We start from the raw sequence: 10,587 nt of genomic DNA on the forward strand, positions 1-10,587 counted from the left end.
TAAAGATGGACGTTTTGCACTCTGCTACATCATTTCCATGCCATGGTGGCATCGCTGCAACAGCCTCGGTACTCAATACCAATAACTGCCAATATCCAGGTGCCATCGGAACACTCATTTGTTTCATGATCGACCGCAACATCTTCACCTTTGACAACCAGCTCTTCATCCAGACACACGGAAAATCGGGTCCACATTTCCGCTGTAATATGCACAAGTTCGGACAGATTTCTTTGCTTCACATGAACTCCGACCAACGCAATACATCATGTACATAGTCGACATTGTTGTCCACTGGGCTCATGGTGAGTACTCACCAAAATAACTTGACAGGGATATCAACAAATTTCATCCCACGATCGGACTTACCCTGCATTACCCTTTACAATCTGTCCCATCAGTGGGTACATACATTTCCATCATGGGGGGGGGGCGTCAATCACTCACTTTATCACAAGCCTTCAAATCACCTTATGATGATGCAATTCTCTAGCTTCCATACTAAGCATACTTTAAAAAGCCATTTCCTTCGGTCAAGCCGTATGCATACACATAATCTGTTCATAAGGGGAGGAATGCGACAGACACGTGACGGTGTTGAAGATGCTGAAGTACTGGATTTAAAGCTCAATTCATCAATTACCAGTTCCACCCTGAGGCAGCATGATGACCGTAATAACCTCCTCAGAAGACAGACACGGGATTAGACCGACAGAGTACAATTCGCCGTTCAATACTTCCCAGGAGCAGAGAAACTAAACCATGTTCATCACAGCCTGCAACACAGGCTGATGATGAGCCCGTCGCCAAGATCTTTCCTTTGCCATCACTTCTTCCTTCAATCAAATGCGAAATTTTAAAAGGACATTTGTTTCCAGCAAACAATCCACCTTTCAGAAAAATAAAAACACCAACAACATCACCGTACAATTTTGTCATGGTAATCACTGGAATAGATGACAGAACTCCGAATTGGTCGCTACCATCACACGTGGGGCGCCACCCACCAAGTGCCTGGCATGCTCATATGGCTCAGCCTCTGTTCGAGGAAGGATGCACCACGGCATGGTTCATTGGAGATACCAAGCAGATGCTAAGACAACAGATAAATGGACTGTGTGCAATAATCGTTTGAGTAATGCTTCCTCACATTCGCGGAAACCTTCAGAGATCAAGAGCAGTCAGCATTAGGCATTCAGATAAACAAGGTGAATTTCAGGATACAGAACAATTCAGAGTCTCCAAGCAGAAGCTGAAGACCAAGGTTTGCACCCATGAAAAGGTTTCAAATGAGATCATGTCAGACTGCAGGCGACCACACTGTACAGTCTCGCACACACACTCACACATACGCACTCAAATACACATACTCTCTCACATAATCATACTCACACACTCACACAGACACTCAAAAACACAATCACACTCTCTCACAGGCATATTCGCACTCACACTCGCGCACACTCTCTCTCGCACGCACACACGTACACACAGACACTCTTTCTTCCCTTCACACTCCGACTTGCTCTACCCAAACACACACACAAACAAACATGCACACAAGTATATAAATCTACAGGGTGAATTTGCATTTTTCGATTTGTATTGGCAGATATATTCTAATTTGTTCAAAAACCTCACGATATTTGGGCAACCAGTCAATGTGGCATTTTATCAATTCCAAGCTGACGTAAAATCATTCTAACTCCCGACTGAGACAGAGGCAGAGTCGAAACAAAGCCTCGCAAGTGAAGTATTTTATTTGAACGTAGATGTAATCTGATTCATACAGATAAATTGTTAAATTATCTCGGAGAAGTCACTGAAAAGAAATTCTGGGATATTAGTCAATCGAAACCTGCATCATTGGAGGGCCAGTGCAGCATCCAACGGCCTTGATCTGCACTGCAGGTATTCTTTGGGAATAATGTTGAAAGAATGTGAGGGATGGTTAAATTCCAGATATGTAATACTTTAGATTGGGGATGGTTTGAAGAATATTGGGAATTAGTGGTTCCTGAGCATGTAATTTCACGCAAAATGCAGAAATCTGAATGGCGTGTGACAAAGAAGCAGGCAACAAATGGCATGCTATATTTGTTAAGAGAAAAATCGTATTTCCTTCTACTACCTTTCTGCCTTTGGGTTGGTAGTAGCATCAACTTGAACATCCGTTTCTCCTATGTCTCATTAAATAAGATAATGATCCAAATCATGCTGCACTGTTCATTTATCTGTATACATCAATTGGTATACTTTCGATACGTCAGTGTCCACAATCTCAAATATCGCATTCCTGTTTCCTGTGCACTTATCTGTGAGTTAATTAAACTCATAATTCGTTCAGTGAAGGCTCTATAAAGTTATAAATAACACTCACTGTCATGCTTCCTCCATGGAGGATAATTGTTTCTGCCTTCTTGCACTTCCATCGTTTATTTTCATTTCGAACTTAACTGATATTCCCTTTTACATTAACGGCTTGTTTTAATAGTCAGTGCATCCTTAGATATATTTAATATATATAAGACATTTATTTAAACTTTCTATTCTCCATAACATTATATTTTCAAAAAAACATTTTCTTGGTTCCAAACCAATCCAAATCTGAGTATAATAAACTATCACAAACAAATTAATACTAGAAAAATTTATTGAGCAAAACCATGGAAAAAAACGCATTTGAATAAATCGCAGAAAGAATTCAATTATCATATTTATTTATGTCGTGTGAAAGCATACAGTAGCTACTATTTGCTCAGAAACAAAGTAATGCACATACTACGTTTCCAATCTCGTTTGGAGAATAACATACAGCTGAAGCAATTACGAGAACTTCTGCTTGAATGTTGTATTTCTGTCTTCCACAGTGAATAGTCAGTGGTTTGCTTCAGTTTGACAAGACGAACCTCTGCCAGAAATGTGTCTGTCAGACTCACTTGCACAGAAAAACAACAGTAGATTTAAAAATGAGTCTTTCTCATATAGGAAGGCCACTTTTCATGGAAATTGCTGGAATATTATCGACTCCATTGTGCCACAGTTTAACATTCTTTCAATATTCTGATTTTTTGCTACATGCGAATGAACTTATGGTTTTTAACAGTCTTGTAAAGAAATAAAATTTCTTTACACATTATTTTCCTGCATTGAGCTCAACCTGTAGAAATCAAACCAAAATTGATATTGTCATGTTTGTTTTAAAATTTAAGAATTAGACTTAACGGATATATCAACAAAGCATAGAACTGCTCTCGGAATTTACGTTGTGTTACTGCATAAATAAATGTGTTTGTGCAGCAGCTGAAGAGCTGAAGCATGTTTCCACTTTCCTGAAAAATAAACTTAGGGTCATATAACCCAGTAATTTTATAATCCTTTATAAACCTGTGGCAAAAGAATTCCACAACATAGGTCATCCACAAGAGGATGAAATTCCCAGAGATGGAAAAGAGCAAGATGATAGATTTTCTTCGGCTTTCCATCTCTCTATCCTTCTTATGTTCGCCATTGCCCTGGGTATGGAGTCTCCTTCGGGCTCTACTAGCCGCCAGAATATGGCGAACGGTCACAGTATTGAACAGAATAATCAGAAAAAACGGGAGGCAAGGAGTTACAATTCGATCGAACCAATCAAATACAGTCCATATAAGTGAAGTATAACGTATCTTCTTCATTCGACAATACCATGGTATGTTGTCAGCAATGTAAATTGGCTCATGCATGAAATACCATGGGATATTAATAGAAAAAGCTACGGCACAAACCGTTCCAATTACCACAGCTGCTGTTTTCTCAGTGCAATATTTTGTTTTCAGTTTCTGGAAACAAATGGCAACAAGCCTATCAAATGTGAAAGTCACAGTTAACCATATTGAACTATCTCTACATGCATAAATTAATGCAATGCTGAAACTACACACTGGAGTAATGAACACGAAACTGCCTGGAAAATAAATAGCTGGAATTCTGTTTAATAACACTGCAGTGATAATGACCAGGAGATCCGTCACTGCCATGAAGACAAGATACCTCGTAATACAGCTTGAGAGACCACACCTTCCACGGGACAATATCACGATCGCCACGATATTAACTGAAAGGGAATTACACATAATTCATTTTCAGCATATTTATTGTGCGAAGTGCATAAATACCATATATTTAAAAAAGCATTCTACATTTCATTCAATGCCAAAATAGGTTCCAGGACATTCATTGTTTATAAACACAATGTCCAAACTTTGACAGTTCAATAAAAAAAAATGCACCGACCATATGCAGCTAAAACCGATTACAGTCATAAGGAGAATGAAACACAGCACAAACATAGAGGGAAAGAAACGCAAACAAAATGAATTCAAATGTATAAATTATTGAAAGAGTTAGTGTTAGAATTGTTCACTAAATACATCGAAATGTATTTTATGAAAATTAACGACAATGAATTGAAAGAGACAGCAATCAAATATGTAAAGCGTTGAACAAAGATTGTCTCTGTTATTGCAGCCCATGACTAAGGTTGACAAAATTTCCACATAGGGTTTTTGACTGACACAAGATGGTCGAAAGGGGTTGGAAGCTACATGTAGCAGATATTTACAAACATAGTAGCAATCTCCATACAGAGTTGCTATATAAAAATAGGAAGATCCAGAAAAGGGCATAAAAGGTGTCACGTGAGAATGATCATTAGGGAATTTAGACTGAGTGCGGCAAATAGGAAGTTCTAAACAAATAAGCGTTTTTAGAAGGGGCATTTTTGAAAGGCCCATTTGAGCCACAGTCGCACATTTATTATCTATTAAAAGGCAAAAGGAAAATTTGATTCTATAGTATTCCGAAATATTTGGCATTTATAAAATAGAAGTGGCATCAACAAATTAATCTGAAACCGTTAGTTGTGTCTTGAGGAAATGTTTGTCTGCAATAAAGAGGCACGTTTGCCTAGTCGTTAACACTGCTGCCCCAGAGCCACAGGGACCCACGTTCGACCCACAACCTCGGGCGACTGTCTGTGTGCAGTTTGAACATTTTCCCAGTGTCTTCTTGGGTTTCATTTGTGTGCTCAGGTTTTGTTCCACAGTCCAAAGGTGTGTAGATTAGGTGGATTAACCATGCTAAATTGCCGATAGTCTTCAGGGATATGTTGAATGGATGCATTACTCAGTTAAATTGCAACGCAATATGGTAAGATAATGGTTTGGTATGGATTGTTGTGCCATATAGAATGTTCGCACACAATAACAGTTTTATTGCTATTAGGGCTATAAATGAATAAACCGCGTAAAAAGAACGTCGAAAAGACATGAAGGGGCAGTGGAACCTTGTAAAGAGAGTGGTCACGACTGGGGTAAGATCAACAATCGAACTTTATATAAAGAGGTAGATAATCCAAAGATCGAAGAAGATTGATTCAGATAAAACTACAAAATTACAAATTGTACAGTGAAAATTTATATATGTACCCAAGTTAATTGTGCAATTCAAACAAATATTGTTAAATTTCCTTGATAACGCTGCAAACTAATTGAATTACACCCTTATTAGTGGAAATTGAACAAATGCTTAATATTGCGAAAAGAAATATAGATTAGAATAGTAACAGTAAAATATATATTTAATAACTGAATGCTGATTCAAAATTCAGTAATAGCACACGAGTTAGAGGGTTCGGGTGCTTCAACTGCAAGTCAGAAGAAGTTTTTGATCTTTCAGGCTGAAGTGAAAGATGGGTTCTTCCCACTTTGTCAACTGCATCACAGAATTGCAGTGACTGTGGATTGCAAGTTATTTAATAACAATTGGTAGAAGTTAATATATTTTCGAATCTTCTGTTAAAAAAACACGTTAATTGGGAATATAAATGATCTTCCATAATTTAGAAGAATTTTTAATGATAAGTGAGCATCCAGTTCATTATTCATTAATGTGATGCAGCCACCAAACGTCTGGGAAATAGTTTAACTAATTTCAGAAGAGTTACTGAATGTTTAGCGTTTTACATAGTAGGTCAGGTTATGAGGTCAAACCAATCATACATTAAAAACAGTGAATACGAGGTAAATATCAGGAGTGGGCTAAAAAGAAATATTCAATGAAATATACCATTCAGCTCTTCAAGTCTTTTCCACTATTCAGTTAGATCATGGCTGATCTCTGACCTAATTGTAGAGAGATGTCTTGACCCCAGAGCCTTTTCTACGTTTGCTCAACAAAAACAACACATTTATCTCAGGTTTAAAAGTAATAACTGATCCATCATCTACTGACAGCTGTGGAAAACAGCTCCAAAGCTTTAACATCCTATGAGTGCAAAGGTTCATCCTGGCATCGCTCCTGAACCTTAGGATATGCCCATTATCTCGAAAATTCCCAATGAGTAAAAATAGTTTACGTTTATCTATCTTATGTTTCTCTGCCAGCATTTCGTTGTTATTTAGTTTTATCGTTTCTGGTATCTACATTTAATTAATCCATATGCCGCCTTTAATGAGAGTTGGTGGAATTGTCTCGCAAAAAACAATTGGAAGCTTGATTTAGAAACAGACATTAGTCATTTGATGACTGGAGCGCCTTCGGTGTCCCAAGAAGTAGGTGACTGATTTGTTGGTGTTTCGAATTACATATTCTTATTGAAGTTCCATGTTCTTTGATTTCATTGTGACACAAATCTGAGTGATCAGTCCACCAACTTTGACCGACTCAAAACATTTTTCAGAGAATCGTTTAATCTTATACATGATGCAACAGAAGGTAAAACAAATTTGGGCTAATAGAAATTAAGCATTTAAATCCAAAAGACTCTTATCTTGGAGCGTTTATATTGCGAACATATAATCTGTATGTCCAAGTTTGCCCGTATCCTGTGATGATGATTTCTGCGTATGTCACTATTGCAGACAGAATATTTCAATTGCAGTCACTCTCTAGATGGGCATTTTGCTTCGCCTCAAGTTATCCTGAAAACTCATTCAAACAGTTTATCAATACGGGCGGATAATTGTTCTCTCTGTTCAGGAAATAGATAATTCCAATCCATTGTATATTAGCATTTCATAATTATATACGCTTAAATTAAAAGTTCACCATTATTGTAGTTCGACACTTTCACAACTTTAATGTTACCATGTCAAATTGTGTGAAAAAAGTCTTATTCTCTTTATGTCTAATTATATTTGCTCTATTTATAATTTCCTGCCTTCATTGATTGGCACTGTCGGGACAAAGACTATTATGCACAGCAGCAATTTTACATGAAGTAACCAAATCAGATTGTTGATTAAACTGACGTTTTCAATAAAATCCTTTTCACATTATTCAACATAATCTCTTACTGTATCCATGAAACACTAACACATTAATCTGACCTTGAAGAAAACGTTGCCAAAAATGAAAAAAATATATTCATCTAACCTTTACAGATGAAAAAAATCCACACCATTTTGATGCGCTCTGGGCATCACGTTTTTTGCAACTTAACCAACTTTCAACTCTCGGCATCACAGAAAAATAAACTCAAAATGCTGGATGAGCTCAGTGCTGGATATAGCACTTGTGGAGACAGAAACAAAGTTAATGTTTTTAGTCTAATGTGGTTTTCCTCAGAACTCCTGTGTTACGTTATAGTATTGGATAAATTACAGCACCTCGGTAAATAACCACCACTTTACCTGGGATAGCAATAATTGCAAGTGCAGTGTAGTAAATGGCGTATGCAGGACCTCTTGGTGGAGCATGCATTTCTTTGAGAAGTAACAATGTCCGCTTGTTGTTTCTGATGCATCATGTTGAATTTCCAAGGGATCCTATTATACCTGATGCTGTGTCACCAGAGACATAAGTAGATGATATCACTATTGATGTTGTTTACATTAAGTGACAAAATTCAGACTCGTATGCAATTTCCTTACTGCAATTCAGCAGCTAGATTTACTTACATCAATACAAATGCTGGTTACAATTGTTATAAATGGAGATGTTAACGTAATCATTGAAGTAATGCTGTTAAAAATCACATGATGCCAGGTTATAGTCCAACAGGTTTAATTGGAAGCACTAGCTTTCGGAGTGCTGCTCCTTCATCACGTGTTTCTGGATTACAAACTTGTAAGACACCCAATTTATAGCAAAGTTTACAGCATGATGTAACTGAACTCATATATTGAAACGTACCTTGGTTGTTTGTTAAATATCTCACCTGTTTGAATGACCATGTTAGTTTTGCTTCTTCCATACGTAAAGCACAAAACCTTTTTTAACAAGTTACATTCTCAGGTTAACTTTAACAATTGGTGCCAGCCCACAAAATATGTTGAAGGTGTTCGCCCCCTGTGGGAGTGTGGGGGTTTGTGAGTATCTGTGAGAGAGAGAGCATATGTGTGTGTGTGAGAGAGTGAACGGGGTCGATGTCTGTGGCAGGGTGCATGTGTGAGTGTGGCAATGTGTGTGTCTGTAGGAGTGTGTGTGTGTCTGTGTGCGTGTCCGTGTATTGGAGTGTCTGTGTGTGTGCATGTGTGTGTGTGTGTGTGTTTGTGTTGGAGTGCCTGTGTGTTTGTTGGAATGTCTGTGTGTGTGTGCGTATTTGAGTGTGTGTGTGCGTGCATGTTTGTGTGTGTGTGGAGGTGTGTGTGGGTGTGTTTAGGTTTTTCTGTGCGTGTGTACAGTGCAATGGTGATCACCTGCAGTGTGACCTTAACCCAAGGTTCTGTTTGAGGTCCTCCCTATGGGTATCGAACTCAGCTATCAGCCTCTGCTCGTCCACTTTTCGTTGCTGCTTGTCTCGAAGTCCGCCTTGGAGGCTGTCAGCCGAAGGACTGAAGCCGAATGTCCTGGACCGCTGAAATGTTCCCCAACTGGGAGGGAACACTCCTGTCTGTTGATTATTGAGCCGGGCCCATTCATCCGTTGTAGTCGCCTATGCTCGATATCACCAATGTACAATGCCTCAGGGCATTACTACGAGCAGCATATGATATAGACTATGTTGGCTGAGGCCCATGAGTACCTGCCACGTACATGGTGGGAGATGTCACCAAGCATAATAGTATCCTCCATGCCCACATTTAACACATCTTGCAGCGCCTACCGTGACAGGGTTGTATGGACTTGTCCTGAAAGATGGGCAGTTTGCTATGAACCATGTTCTGTTTGAGGTTTGGTGGTTGTTTAAAGGCATGCAGTGGAGGTGTGTGGAAAGTCTTGGTGAAGTGCTCATCCACATGGATAATGTGTTGCATGCTGCGACGAACCTGGCGTCGTTTTCGTTGCAGCATGTGCCTGTCTCCTGAGGAGGTGATTATCGTTCCTTGCTTTGGCACATCGGAACTGGCGGTCGATGAGTAGAGCATCGTATCCCGCTGTTATCAGGGCATCTCTGAGTACTTTCAGGTGCCAATCACATTGCTTCTCATCTCGACAGTTCCGCTGTACCCTGAAGTGCTCATGTATGCCCACATAAGAACGGGATACGATGCTCAACTCACTAACACACGCACACACACGCTTTCACACACACACGCAGACACACACACACAGACTTACTCACACTCACACAGACACAGACACACACGCGCGCACACACACAAAACCCCATATGCATGCATGCACATTTACGTTTGTGGGGTGAATTTGTGCTTGCAGAGTTACATTAATCCCAGTATGGCGCCGTTAATTTTCTTTTAAGCTTAAACGTTATGGCACAGACAACAGCACACCGGGGCGAACACCTTCAACACACTATCAGGGTTGACACCAATTGTTAAAGTTAACCTGAGGATTTATCTTTTAAGGTTTTGTGAAATACATATGAAAGAAGTGAAACTAACAAGGTCATTCTAACTGATGAAAGACTCAACAAACCATCAAGTCTTTTTTTTTAAGAATGATTTCAATGAATGATTTCAGTTACATCACACTGTAAACATTTGCTATAAATTCTTTGTCTTACAATTGTGTATTCCACAATAACCTGAAGGAGCAGCACTCCGAAAGTTCGTGCTTCCAATTAAACCTATTGGACTATAAACTGGTGTTGTGTGATTTTTAACTTCATACACCCCAGTCCAACACCGACATCTCCAAATCAAAAGTAATATGCTGGTTAACTTCAGCAGAACAGATTTTCCTTTCCTCTTATTTTCGTGAAGTATAATGCAAAAAAATTGAATTTTATAATGAGTTATAAGAAATCTTCGCTGTCCTAAAGAGATAAATCAGTTCAGACCTCCCTGCTTTTTAATCAATAAGTGAATTCCAACTCCCAGCAAAGGTGTACATTTATATACACTCTGAATCGGCCCAGCAATTTTTTAAAATTGTCGTCAGAAAGGAAACAAAGATTAAAACTGACAAGCGAATGAGCCAGACGCTGGGGATGTGCTCTGGACCTTTCGATTTGGGAAGTTTTAAAAAATGCACACTTTTATATTTGTGCTGATGTTATGAAGTCTTTTTTTCCAGATTCTTACAAAAACTTCATCAACACTCCTTCAGAATGATACTTGCAGTTAAGGCTGTAACAGACTCATTAAAATCCCATTATATTAGATTTGATCGTAGTGCAACGGGAAGACAGATGAAGAGACA

The 10,587-nt window shown here is 38.8% G+C and overlaps 1 protein-coding gene across 1 annotated transcript; it reads right to left on the reverse strand.

Moving 5' to 3' along the window:
* Positions 1–3,200: 3,200 nt before the first annotated feature.
* On the reverse strand, positions 3,201–7,743 carry LOC148134749 (putative G protein-coupled receptor 139). The gene is made up of 2 exons (XM_087985352.1): positions 7,674–7,743; positions 3,201–4,096 (listed from the first exon to the last, which is right to left on the reverse strand). The coding sequence occupies exons 1-2, from the start codon at positions 7,741–7,743 to the stop codon at positions 3,201–3,203; spliced, it is 966 nt and encodes a 321-aa protein (XP_087841478.1).
* Between the last annotated feature and the right edge of the window lie 2,844 nt (positions 7,744–10,587).

Source organism: Chiloscyllium plagiosum, unplaced genomic scaffold (genome assembly GCF_037043375.1).
Source record: "Chiloscyllium plagiosum isolate Xiang-an unplaced genomic scaffold, Cpla_swu_hap1 HiC_scaffold_52, whole genome shotgun sequence".
NCBI lineage: Eukaryota > Metazoa > Chordata > Chondrichthyes > Orectolobiformes > Hemiscylliidae > Chiloscyllium > Chiloscyllium plagiosum.

Excerpts from the sequence above, each read along its gene's own strand:
- LOC148134749 (XM_087985352.1), bottom strand. The coding sequence starts at position 7,743 with ATGCATGCTCCACCAAGAGGTCCTGCATACGCCATTTACTACACTGCA. Across the intron at positions 4,097-7,673 it reads TGCAATTATTGCTATCCCAG|TTAATATCGTGGCGATCGTG; the intron begins GTAAAGTGGTGG and ends ATTCCCTTTCAG.